Consider the following 14,057-nt stretch of genomic DNA (forward strand, 5'->3'; position numbering starts at 1 on the left):
GAGAGGGGTCACCTATGTGTCAAAGAGATCAAGCTATTTGCCCACAGTCACAGGACTGGTAATTTGCAGACCCAGAATTTGAGTCTCAGTCAAAAGCAACAAGATTTATTCTGTTTCTTCTATACCCCATAAATGACAGAATATGCTGCATTTTATTGAACCTGAAATATCATCAGTTGTAGCTGCTCCAGTATTGTACATTCTACCAAAAAGGAAATGCACTGCCAACTACACTGTGACACACCACTTATTTGTAAGACAAATCCCGATTTCTGAGATGCAAAAATGTGGAAAAAAACCATGAATCTTTGAATGAGTGAAATCTGGTAAATACTGTTTAAGGAAGATTATTTGAGCGGCTGTGTACAGTTTGGACCAGAAGACAAAAACACCCAGGGTAAGGAAAGATCAGAGAAAGGTTGCCATAGTCACTCAGCTATTAAGAAACAGAAGCCTTAGTAAAGACAGAGCCTTGCGAAATGGAAGGAAAAGGTGAACTTCTAACAAGCACTGTGGCAAGTGAATCAACAGAAACAGCAGCAGTTTGGGTCTAGGTTGTAAAGGGTGAAGAATGGACCATAAGCCAAGGTTTTAAAGTCTGGATGTCTGGGAAACAGCAGCAGTTGGGAAACTGGGCAAAGGGAGAAGGATGGGTTCTGTTTTAGATATATTAACATTCAAAAACCAGAGAATTATCTTCATGTGACGATGGAGAGGAGAGAGCTGGAGAGGCTGATTTTGCCCACACACAGGCACCAGCTTAGGGAGACGATGACACTCTAACTGGGGGTCTAGGGACAATAAAACACCAGGTGGACAGGTCTGGACCTGCACTGCCAAAGGAAACATGAAGCGAAGAAGAGGTGGTCAAATTCCAGACCAAAAAGGCCTTAGAAGGCAGCTTCACCACAGATGAGCACCATCCCTTTGGTGCCTTCAGGTGGCCTCCCAACGTCACTGTGAGGCAGAAAGCAGGTGTGGCCAGATCTTCCTGCTGGCAGGAGCTGCAGGCTTCATTCTCACATTTCCCTACACACCTAGGAACCCAACACTTGCCTGTCAGAGAGAAGGCCTTTCAAGGGCTGGGACCAGCACACCGGAGTTTAATTGCAAGGGCATATGGGGAGAAATTTTTAAAGCTATTTTTAGCAAAGTTGCAAAAGGTAACAAATGGCATCCACCAAGACAAGGGCTGTTCATCTAAGATTGAGAAATAAGTGTTTCCATCACCTGCCTCTCTTGATTCCAAATGCAGTTTAAGTCTTAAGACAGCATGCAAATGAACTGCTGATCATAAGTTTTAGTCTGTTGTCACACATGTTACATACCGTCACTCAGTCCTCATTCCAGAGCACTTTTGAAAGCTGCATTAACTATTTCAGGTTGTGTAGCCTATTAATGCACTATCCAAGTGTTATGAAATGAAAGAAAAAATTTCTAATTTGACGTGGAAAATTTTTTTTCTTAATTATCTGGATTTTTTTTTTCACATGTACAAATGAATTTCCATTCCCACAGCAGCTCCTCTAGTTAAATCTCTCTGTCACTCGAAGCTAGACCTCTGTCACCAGGAGGTCAGGCTCTCTTCTCTGTTAGAATGGCCCCACCCTGATGCCGCTCCCATCTAGAGCTGCACAGTCCAGCATGGGAGCCACTGGCCACACATGGCTGTTGAGCCCCGAAACATGGCCAGTCCAAATTGAGATGTGTTGTGAGTATAAAATATACACTAGACTTTGAAGACTGAGTATGAAACAAAGAATGTAAAATACCTCATTAATAATTAATAATTTTTTTTTGAGGAAGATTAGCCTTGAGCTAACTACTGCCAATCCTCCTCTTTTTGCTGAGGAAGACTGGCCCTGAGCTAACATCCATGCCCATCTTCCTCTACTTTATACGTGGGACGCCTACCACAGCATGGCTTTTGCCAAGCGGTGCCATGTCCGCACCGAGGATCTGAACCGGTGAACCCCAGGCTGCCGAGAAGCGGAACGTGCGCACTTAAGCTCTGTGCCACCGGGCCAGCCCCTAATTAATAATTTTTATATTGATTACACATTGAAATGATAATGTTTTGGAAATAATGGCCTAAATAAAATATACTAAAATGAGTTTTACCTGTTTCCTTTTACTTTTTAAAATGTGGTCAGTGGGAAATTTAAAATTACATTTGTGGCTTGTACCTGTGACTCACATTATATTTAATTTTCATTAGTCCTGGTCTAGACTCTTGCTTCTGGGTTTTAGTCATTTAATCAATAAATTCACTTCGATCAACCAGCATTTATAATGTACACAGTATGAGCCAGGTACTATTAAAAAATGCTGGTGATATGAAGATATAAATAATATGATTTCTGACTTCTAAGAACTCCCAGTTAGTGGGGGAGGGGCATTTTTAAAAGCAATTAAAACAAAATGACAAATGTTATTAAAGATTAGGAATAAAGTACTATGGAATCTTAAAGATGGAAGTTTACTGTTTTTTAAAGAATGCATATAAATTTTTCTAGTCATTTGCATAGGGGACAATTTAAGGGCACCCCAAACAGTGCACACAGTGGGTGTGAAGACTTGGGGAAAAGGAAGAACATGTTTGGAACCGAACGTAGTTTAGAAAGGCTAATAAAGCAGGCTGCCTGTGGGGCATGGGGACAGATAAGAGCCACTGGTAGACAGGCGTGGGAAAGAGAACCCTGAATGCCATGCGAAGAAGTGCAGACTATATCTGGTACATGAAAGAGTCAGATCTGTATTTCAGAAATACCACTGCAGCAATACTGTGCAGGATGGACTAGGTGGTTAAGGTGGGTAGAGGGCTGACGTTGGTGAAGAGAAGGAAGAGATACAGGTAAACAGACTGACAGGGTATCTACTGCCACAGTCAAAATGACATTAATACTGACTTGAACAAACAAGACAGACGAGAAATATTTAGCGAGGCAGAATCTGCAGGTCTCTGGGATTTACTGGATGTTAAAGGTGAAGAAAAAGGAATAGGCTTATGAACTCTGGTGCCTAAGATGAAGTGAGATAAATACTAGATGCCCACTAAAGAAATAGACTATCAGAAGGTGTACTTAAGGAATGATACTAAGTTGAATGGCTGGACTCAAATGAAAATTGCTTTCAAAATGGAGGTGTCCAAAGTGCCCAGATCAGTCAAATGCCCCCTGAGAGGTCCCTGCCCTAAGCAGGTTTACTCCTGGCTCAGGGTACCAGTGGCGGTTGGGTGGGGAGGATTTATAAGAGTTCAGAGAGTAGAAGGGGGAGCTATCTGGGAATTGGAAAAGACTGCTTGAGAAAGTTAGGCCTTGAGCGGGAGTCTGAAGGACAGGGGTGGAAGAGAAAGGGTATTTCTGATAAGAGGGGAGAAATGAAATAGATATAGCCAATGAGATTTTAAGTCAGGAATAAGCAATCAGCAAGATGTGCTCCAAGGACAGGCCGAGAATGGCTTGACTAGCATGGAGTTTTTTGGTTTTTTTTTTAAAGATTTTTTATTTTTTCCTTTTTCTCCCCAAAGCCCCCCGGTACATAGTTGTGTATTCTTCGTTGTGGGTTCTTCTAGTTGTGGCATGTGGGACGCTGCCTTAGCGTGGTCTGATGAGCAGTGCCATGTCCGCGCCCAGGATTCGAACCAACGAAACACTGGGCTGCCTGCAGCGGAGCACGCGAACTTAACCACTCGGCCACGGGGCCAGCCCCTAGCATGGAGTTTTTATGTTGTGAAGAATGGAGATGAAGTTGGAGAGACAGCTGGGGTCATATTAAAGAGGGACCCTGAAGGCAGCAAACAGCCATTAGAAGCTTTTAAAGAAAGGAAGTGACAACACGACATTTAAGGAAGATGACTGGTGGTGTTTTATAGAAGAACTCAAGTAGGGCAATGGTGTAGGCAGTTCTGCTAGCACACTTTTAATAATCCCTACTAAATGTCAAACACTCTTCCAGGCCCTGGGGACTTAAAAATAAATGAGAACTAGTCTCTTCCTCCAGGACTCGCAACCTATTGGGGGTAAGGAGGGAATGAGATGAGTTAAGATGCTTTTGTTCATCCAATTTTTGAAGCAGTGAGGGTTAGACCAGTCTCAGCAGTGAGAACGGACAGGAAACATCTGAAAGCAAGAACGGATGGCACCTGCGGATATAATTACAAGCCCTTTATTTATTGGGTCCTGCACCACCTGCTTTTGCCTCGATCTGTCTTTATTTTTCTCAGTCTCTTGCCCTTGTTCTTCCTGTATATCCTGTTCTCTGTAGCCGAGGGCCCTTGAACACTGGCAAATCAAATAACGTATAATTTAAACATCTTGTCCTTTTCTGAAGCCATGTGTGTTCTCTGCTCTGAGTGGGCTTGACTTTCTTTCCATTCAGTTGTTTGTATCTCTGAGCAATCAACGTGCATACACTACACACAGAATGAATTGAAGTTCACATAATCAAAGAGTCTAGTGCATTTTCATTAAATATCTTAGCTCAAATGAAGAATAAAGGAAATACTAAAAATCAGCCTGCCAAACAGGCATACAGATAAAAATATATGGCCTTGCTTAAAATATAATTCCATATTCTATCCATTTAATTTAATAAAGATGTAACTAAATGGCCTACTATGTGTCAGATGCTTGACTAATCACTGGGATGAGTTGAATAAAACACAATTCCAGTCTTGAGAACTTTTAGACCTTAAAGACAGGTGATGAGAAGTTTACCTAACCAGCTGTCTCATCATCTGCACTGCTCACTCTAGTCCATGCCATGACCATTTCTTACTTGTACTATCTTCCTGCTTCTACCATTCCTCCCCACCTCCATTCTAGTGTCCACACAGAGCTTGAGTGAATCTCTTAAACATAAAAGTCACATAATGTCACTCTTTCCTTTCTTGATCAGTAAAATTCTAAGTCCTTAATCTTGGCCCATAAGGTCCCATGTGATCTGAATTTGGTGTCATCTCTTACAATTATTTCTCTTACTCACTCCACTCACACTTGGCTCCTTTATTAGTCCCTAGAATATTCTAAACATGCTCCCACCTCAGACCCTTTTCCTCGCCGCATATACCTGGAATTCTCCTTCCAAAACATCTGCATGACTTGCTCCATTATTTTCTGCAGATCTCTGCTCAAAGGTCATCTTATCCTTGAGTCTTTCTCTGACTACCTGGCATTCCCAAACCCTTATCCTGTTTTACTTTTCTTAAAAACATTTACTCAATAAAATGCATCTACTACCACTGGAATTTATTGTTTCTTGTCTTCCTCCACCAAGAATATTGAAAGCTCCACAAGAAGAGGGTTCAATTAGTTTGCTCCTCTATTCCCAGCACTTGGAATGTTGACTGGCACGTTGTCGATGGTCAAGAAATACTTTTTTTTTGAGGAAGATTAGCCCTGAACTAACATCTGCTGCCAATCCTCCTCTTTTTGCTGAGGAAGACTGGCCCTGAGCTAACATCTGTGCCCCTCTTCCTCTACTTTATATGTGGGACGCCTGCCACAGCATAGCTTACCAAGTGGTGCCATGTCCGCACCTGGGATCCGAACTGGCGAACCCCAGGCCACCGAAGCAGAACGTGCGCACTTAACCGCTGCACCACTGGGCTGGCCCCAACAAACACTTCTTGAATGAACTGGATAAATGATTAAGAGTTAGGCATAGGATTTTACAGGAGCAAACAGGAGGGTACATGGCATATGCTAGAAGGGATGGGGGGATGAGAGGCAGCATATGTTTGGGCTGAGACTTCATTCATTCATATGCTCATACAGACATTTATTCATTCACTCAATACATCTTATGGAGTTTTACCACATGCCAGGCACTATTCTAGGACCAGGAATGTAGCTGTCATGAAAGCAGACAAGTCCCTGTTCCTGTAAAACTTACAGTCTAGTAGGAGAAAGATAATATGCAAGCCAAATTGACATATGCTACGCAAGGAACTAAAATATCCGATATCAACACATGCTATGCAAAGAACTAAAATAGGCTGATGTAGAAGATAGCACCTGAGATTGGGTTGCTAGGGAAGCATCTCTAGGAAGTGCCATTCCAGTGGAGACTGAAGGACAATAAGAAAGGACCCATTACAAGAAGATAGGAGGAGCTTTTCTACAGAGAGAGAACAGCCAGGGCAAAATCCTTAAATAGGGATGGGCTTGAAGTGCTCAAAGAACCAAATGGAGGACAACAGCTGCAGGGCAGTGGTTAAGGAGGAGAGGGCCATGACTTAAGATGAGATAGCAAGCGTCTTAAAAATGGGTAGGACTTAGGAGGTGAAGCAGGGGAAGAAGTAGCTTTAGAAACATGCAGGCAGAGAGCACAGAAACAAAGGCATGGAAGCAGGAAATAGATCGGTATGTTTAAGTAACTTTAGGAAATTCATTTCTCCTGAGTTCAATACACAACAAAGATGGAATCCAGAATAGAGCATGGGTAAACTGGGTTTTTCATGAAGCTTCTGGCACTACATTTTGTTGTAGTTGAGCAAAGAGAACCGTCTCTCTAGAAGACGTATCCTCCGGGACATCTATAATCAATCTACCAGAAAAGACTACTCTAAAAAGTATACTCTTAGAAGGTTCAGATACTATATATTTGAGCTCTTGTTAAGCTTAGAAAGTGGGAAGCAAATGTAACCTTGCATATTTTATTTTATTCTAAACACAACCTCAGCTGTGTAAGCTGTCACCCACCCACCACTGGTGGGTTAAGCCACTCACAGCAGAGAGCTGGGGCTCAGTTACACCTCTCCTAAGCCCAATGCTGTTTGCACTGCTGTCCAGTATCTCATTGACTGATTCAATGCACCTGCCTAGAATGATCCTCGCCATCAATTTATTCTATGGACCTTGCCTTCTACAGTTTTCCTTTGGCTTTATCTGTCTTCTCCTGTCTACTTCTCCTGTCTCCTCCTTTTCTGCCTACTTACAATTTAGAAAATATACTTTTCCGTTTTCCCTCAGCTAATCCTAATCAAGACCATGTTTTACGGAGGCTATTGTGTAGCTGAACAACTTCCTGTTTCTACTGACAAAAATGACGTAAATCCATATAAACTCAAAGATGAGATTAAAATGCTTGGACACATTTCTTCCTCTATACTGAGTCCCTGAGGAGTGTCGAAGTCTATGGGAATCCTCACAGATTTGAATTCTTCTAACAATTGAGAGTCTTATCAGTAGAACCAGATTCCTCGGAAAAGGCAGTGCTGAATTCACAGCAAGGAATTTAATTTAGGTTCACAATTTATCAAGTAAATGGTGACTTATGAGTAACTATTCAATATGTGTGTCATAACGGCCTGCTGCTGACCGACACTGTGCACTGAGATTGAAGCCATTTTGGGACATTATTTATATATCATATTAGAAGGAATCATGAAGTATACCAAGATAAAATATTTATTCAGGAGGAAACAAACAAAGGGTGAAATTTTCTTCCACTAGCAATGGCACATTTCACACTCTTAGACCACAAACGTCTAGCACATATCCCTCACTTAATGATGTAAATATGTAATAAAGGTGGCACTGGAGTTATGATGTCCAATGTAAATGAAGTTGAGAAATTCTGACTAAAAAATGCTATCTGTTGCAGGAGCTATTTACTTTTTAAATTTCTGGATGTCCAAGATATGCCCAATATTTTCTAGTACTTTTCAATTAGGTGGCAAAATCAAGGGTGTCTACCAATGCCAGGATGTTCATGAACTTCAGCAATGACATGCACAATTACTGTGTCTTGAAAGGCTGACAATACACACACACACACACACTTTTTTTTTTTTTTTGAGGAAGATTAGCCTTGAGCTAACGTCTGCCACCAATCCTCCTCTTTTTGCTGAGCAAAACTGGCCCTGAGCTAACATCTGTGCCCATCTTCCTCTATTTTATATGTGGGATGCCTGCCATAGCATGGCTTAATAAGCAGTGCATAGGTCCATGCCCAGGATCCGAACCTGCGAACCCCAGGCCACTGTAGCAGAGTACGTGAACTTAACTGCTACGCCACTGGCCCAGCCCCTATATATCTTTTTGTAAATGGTAAATCCCTGACATACTCAGGAAAAAGGACATTCTACAGCATGAATAAAAACTAGAAGGCAAGACAGAAGGCAATGACTGGCCAGGCTGCTAAAAGGAAATACTTGTGAGAAAGTTTGTCCCGATGTTTTTGTTTTTTTCTTTTGGGTGGAAAAGATTTGCTCTGAGCTAACATCTGTTGCCAATCTTCCTCTCTCTCTTTTGTTTTCTTCTCCCCAAAGCCCAGTGCATAGTTGTACATTATAGTTGTAAGTCCTTCTAGTTCTTCTATGTGAGAGCCATAGCATAGCTACTGACAGATGAGTCAGTTCCACACCCAGGAACTGAACCCGGGCCACTCAAATGCAGCGTGCCGAACTTTAAAGACTAGGCTATCCGGGCTGGCTCTGTCCCAATTTTTAGATGTAAAACATTTCTAGAGACTACAGCTTAAAGGCAGGTGCTTGGCAACCTTCACCTCTTTGATAATAGTGGAGACTGTCAAAAAAGCACATAAACTTGGTTCAAAGAAAAAGATGAGCCAATACAAGGCAGGATCCAAGAAACAGAACATAAAAGTGCAAAACATCAAAAATGACTATTTTCTTTTCATTTGCCAGTGTTTCTTTTTACCCAAACTTAAAGAAAGGATATTTTTCAGGGCTTAAAACTTGTCTTTTGTAACACCAAGTTGTGACAAGAAACAAACATTAATTTAACTGACATAATTAAAAATGAAATTAATATCAGAGTTACCTGAAATTCTAATCCATAGTTTTCTCTGCAGAATTCTCTCAATTTAGGATACACATTTTCTCTCAGTGCCTGTCTTTCTGCTCCTGTGTCTGTGGCAGAAAAACAAATACATAGAAAGTGAGTTATGTCCACATATATATATTTCTGGAAAAAAATGAAAGCTTACAAACAAATACTAACATTAATACAATCAAGTTGGGGTGCCACACTGTGAAATGCCGTGGTATTTGACTGCCGAGGGAGTGCTACTCTTACTGGAGCCAGGAGGGCACAGATCCCTCCAACCAGGCACACACAGGAAGCCCGCAGGATGGAGGGGTGCCCCACTGCTCAGTTCTGTATGTGCCGGCAGACCTGCGGAGTCACAGTTGATTCTTTCTGCCCACAAAGACTCTCATGTGAGCTCTTAAATAGCCACAACTACACTGCCTTTGGAAGAGGCAGAAGAAAACATTGTAGGGCTAGCCCCATTAAGTGTAAAAGTTTCAAAACACCCACAGGCTTTGATTAATTTAGTTACTGATTTCCAAAAAATCCGGATTCTATCATCATCTCCTATAGTATTTAGTAATAAGCAACTTTTACAAATTCAGTACAGCTTCCATGCAGTTGGCACGGTAGTTGGGAGAGACAAACTGTGGGAGGCAACACCTGAACCTAGCAGATTCCGCACACAGATTTGATTGGCCGGTCTAATAAGTAACATCTCCCTCTGGGCTTAGGGACTGCCCGTTTATCAGAGGAGGAAATTTTTTCACATGTGCCACACTATGTAATAGCTTCAGAATAAAATGTTTTCATTATCCACGTCATTAAAAAAATACAAGAAACAGAGAATCTGAAATGAGAACCACAGAATATGTAAGTATTTAATGTTGAATGTTTGCACAGAAAGGGATTTCCAAAGCCACCTGTGCTGGACATTGTTCCACATCAATGATAACACCATAAGATTCTTACAGCAAAGAGAGGCTGTGCCTTGCCCAACCAACTTCAGTGAAAGATGAGAAACAGAGCTTTTAAAAATTAGGTTAATGTGTTATCTAGTGAAAAATACCATTTGCTAAATATACCTCAATCCCAGCCATAATTATGAAACGTTTGCATACCACATTTATAACTAAGGAACCAATTTAAAAGAATTTCCTTATTATTCTCAAGCACATCTGTCAATGCAAATTCAACCATATGCGTGCTGACCTACTCCACTTTCCTACTGTTTTCAAGCCTATTTTGAGACACAAATACCCAATCTGGAGTCTGAAATGCAGCTGCAGCCTGACAGAGTGACAGGAACCAGTATTTCCATGGAAATCAAACATTCAATACAAGGTCTTCTAGATTACCCTGTGACCCACACAAATAGGATCTTTTCCAACCGTAGATCCAACATGGCCCTAAATCCATAGGGAAAGCAGGAGGACCAAACTGAGGAGGGGTGCACTTGAGTAGAGCCACGTACTCTGACTGCACTGGTGGAGGCAGTATACCAAGCTTTTAGATGATTTACATAATCTTGGGATTAGATGCCCACCCTCTCTCACCCCACTTTAAAGGCCAAAAACACTAACTTCACAATAAAGCTGATAATATTAAATCTTTCTAAAAGGCTACAGATGTTTAAAACCCAAATTTAAGAAGTCATTTTAAAAATAAATACTACCAGATGTGGAAGTTGGTAAAATATTAAAAAAGGATTATTGTTAAAATATTCTAAAAAAATTGGCATAAAAATAATACATGAAAAAAATTATTAAATGATATAAGGAGCAGACCTTATTTGTTTCTTAAAAATGTTACTGTAACTCTTATTACTAGGTACTGAGATCTGAATGTGCATGAGGAAGGTAGATAAGACAGAAATATAGTATCAAATTACTAATATTTACTGAGTGCTTACTGTAGTCTAGTAGTGTGCTAAGTATTTCCATGTGTATTTTCTTAGTCACTTCTGACAACAACCCTATGAAGCAAGTAAAATTACTCTTCTCTTTTTTTTTTAATAAGAAGAAACTGAAACAAAGAGGAGTTCAGAGACTTGCCTGATACATGTGACCACTAAGTTGGAGAACGCAAATTTGAATCTAGAAATCCGTGTGCCATAGTTTGCTCTAACCATGGAAAATGTGCAGCTGGGCAAAGAATCAGTTTTTGAAAATGACAAATGCAATAACTTCACAGAATGGTTAAGGGACAGTGAAGTCTTAGTAGTTATGAAACAAAAAAAATCTGAGTTATCCCTGATGGATTCTTCCTTTTCTGTAATACACCCTTCAACCGTCAACCCATCAATAAGTTCTCTTGCTCCATCTGTCTCTAAACAAACCCTGAATTAATCTACTTCTTTGCACCACTGGTGCAAGCCAAACTCATCTCTCATCTGGATTCTGTCTCCTTGTTTCCATACTTGCCTCCATCAATCTATTCTCCACAGAGCAGCCAGATTGATTTTTTTTAAATGTAAATCAGATCACATCACTATCTTGTCTAAAACTCTCCAGCAGCTCTTCCTGGAAAGGAAATCCACACTCCTTCCCTTGAACGTTCTCCCTCTCCCTAGCTCCTCTCTTACCACTTTCCCTGTTCATGTTACTCCAGCAGCACTGGCGTTCATTTGGTTCCTGGATTACATTCCCACTTGTGGCCTGTGCTTTAGCTATGGCTTCCTCCTGGAATGCTTGGTCCTGTGATCATCTCAAGGCATCTGTCATTCAAGTGTCAGCTTTAATGCCACCTCCCCAGAGAGGTCTTCTCCGAGCACTCCATCTACAGAACCACTGTCTAGCACTTCACCTTCTTTACATTCTTTGCACGTTGCTCATCACTATTGTTGGTATTTATTTGTTTACTGTCTCCCCCACTGCACTGAGCTCAAAGGGAGTCAGAATCTTCCTTTGTCTCATCCACTGCTGTATCCCCAGGGATTAGAGCCGCACTCAATTAAGGAATGAGTGAATGAGAAAACCCACACAAGCACCAGTGACAGAAGTGAGCTGACAGACAGTGCTTCCCTGCAATTACCTCCACAAACAGAAAGCCTTCCTATTTTACAATTTGTCATTGCATGGACACAGAATCAAGACCACGTGAAATTCTGGAAATAAATGATGGGGTGTAGAAAGCTGGTTTCATGAAATAAGTGAATGACTGAAATACTAATTTCTTTTCTGGTTTCTGTGTTTCTGGCAGAATACTAATTCATTTTACCAAGTTATGTTGAACCTTTCTAAAAATGTGAAGGAAGTGTATGCATTTATCTGACAGGCATTCTGTGTTAACACTTATAAAAATGACTCAGATTTTCCTATTTTTGTATTAATTATGATGATTGGCTCCAGAAATGGAAAAGTAACTAAGATAAAATGGATTATGATGGGTGACAGATAAACTGGCTTAATTATATGAAAAACCTGATTCATACCGACAGCAAATCTGGATGGTTGGCAATTAAAAAGCATTAGAATGTCATGGACAGGAAAAATTAAGTCACAGAACATCACACATAAAAAGGGACCTCTTGAAAGAGTGTAGATTAGAGACAAGGTATGTCATCATTATTCTTTATACATAGTCATTGGATCCATTTGTGTCTGCCCAGCTCTTAATGCTTTGAAAAGCTGCATTAACACTTTGGCAGCACTAACTATTAGGTTTTTAAGGAGTTGCTTTCTCAATAATTCCTCAATGATTTCAGAGTTAATGAAAGTCTCTGTGCATGTCTGAGTTACCCACAGGAAGAACATTAGTTGGGGGAGAATTATTAATCAATACCATTATCCTACTTCAAGAAAGGTTTAGATTAATTTCAAATATTTATTAAAAATAAGAGTGCGCCAAAATGATCATGTTGGAGTGGGACCTCTTACTGCCCTACCCCCCCACCCCAAACTTAAGGCCACGGACATCAGATTAAGTCATTGCCCTCTTGGCAGCTCAGAAAACTTATTTACAAGCCACCATACATCTTCTGCTACAACTGTCAGTCCAGCCTGGTCTCCTAGGTTTCTGTATGTTCGCTCTTGCCTGGATTCTTCCTCTTATCTGGCCCCTCAGCCAATGATTCATCTGGACATCCTGTCTGGTCTTTGTTGTTTAGGTTAATTTCTTGTTTGGCAACTTCCCAGAGGCTGTCTCCTCTTTACACCCTCTAAGTCTGTGTCCAACCAGCCATACACCCCCTTCTTTCACTGTCACCAAATTCTGTCAGTTTTATCAAAAACATCTCTTGAACTTGGCCATTCTCTATTTTTGCACTCACCATCTCTCAACTCTGAGGGTCCGAATCACCTACTTGATTGACCTGTTACGTGTCCTTCCTCATTGCAGTGTTACGTGTCCTTCCTCATTGCAGTGTGATGCTCCACAAAGCTGCCGGAGGTAAACCCGAAGACAAGACGGAAGTGAAAGCTCAGAATTCCCCATCTATTGCATCCCCCTTGCTTGGCAGACTCCAACCCTTCTGAGTCCCAATCAAGGGCAGCACACTTTGTGAATTCTTACTAGTCAGAGACAGGCATGCCCACTCCAGGTCACCTCCATATAACATCATGTATTGTACTTTATTATAGTTATTTATTTTTAGTTTGTCTCTTCAATTAGATTTGTGAGTTCATGGAAGCCAGGGACTTTTTCCTACATCTTTACATCACAGAAAGTAGAGCATATTAATACTCAACAAACGAATGAGCAAATAGATGCTATCATAATGAAAACGCTAATTAAACCCAACTAAAGTATGAATTTATCTCCATAAAGCTAACATAAGTCAAAATCCAATGTCATTTGCAAGTTAATTGTTGACTCTGTTGACAGCTTAAATAGTCATGGGTGAATCTGTGGTGATGCTACAAAATATATGACAAAGTATGGCACAGTGAAGAGCTTAGCAGATCCTCTTCCCAATAAGCAATAATAAAATTAGAGAAAATTGTCAAAAGAAGCATTTTAATGCTCTGTAAATCAACGAAAGACCAAAGGCATAAAACAAATTGGGAAGTGATTATTCATGAAAAAACTGAACTTGGGTATGAACAGTGGGAGTCTATGAGATTCTTGCCCGGGGCTTCCTCTATCCTCCCTTAAACACACCCCCCATCTCAGAGAAAGTAAAGCTGTAAACATCAACAACTTCACTGCCAGAGAGGACTTGCTTGATTTGGAGCCCAGCACGGGAAAACTCCATGCCCATTAGCATTGTTAGCAGTAGTAGCAGTCTCAGAGATGGATAAATGGGGAAGCCCAGTGGTTCAGCTAGCCTACGGCTTCATC

General features: G+C 40.9%; 1 protein-coding gene across 1 annotated transcript in view; it reads right to left on the reverse strand.

Annotated features, from left to right (window-relative positions):
* Positions 1-14,057, reverse strand: part of NWD2 (NACHT and WD repeat domain containing 2) — a 172,899-nt gene that overhangs the window by 88,855 nt on the left and 69,987 nt on the right. The window contains exon 2 of the mRNA XM_014859336.3: positions 8,790-8,878. Coding sequence (XP_014714822.2) covers positions 8,790-8,878 — 89 coding nt within the window. The remainder of the gene's footprint in view (positions 1-8,789; positions 8,879-14,057) is intronic.

The sequence above is a fragment of the Equus asinus genome, chromosome 3 (genome assembly GCF_041296235.1).
Source record: "Equus asinus isolate D_3611 breed Donkey chromosome 3, EquAss-T2T_v2, whole genome shotgun sequence".
NCBI classification, from domain to species: Eukaryota; Metazoa; Chordata; class Mammalia; order Perissodactyla; family Equidae; genus Equus; species Equus asinus.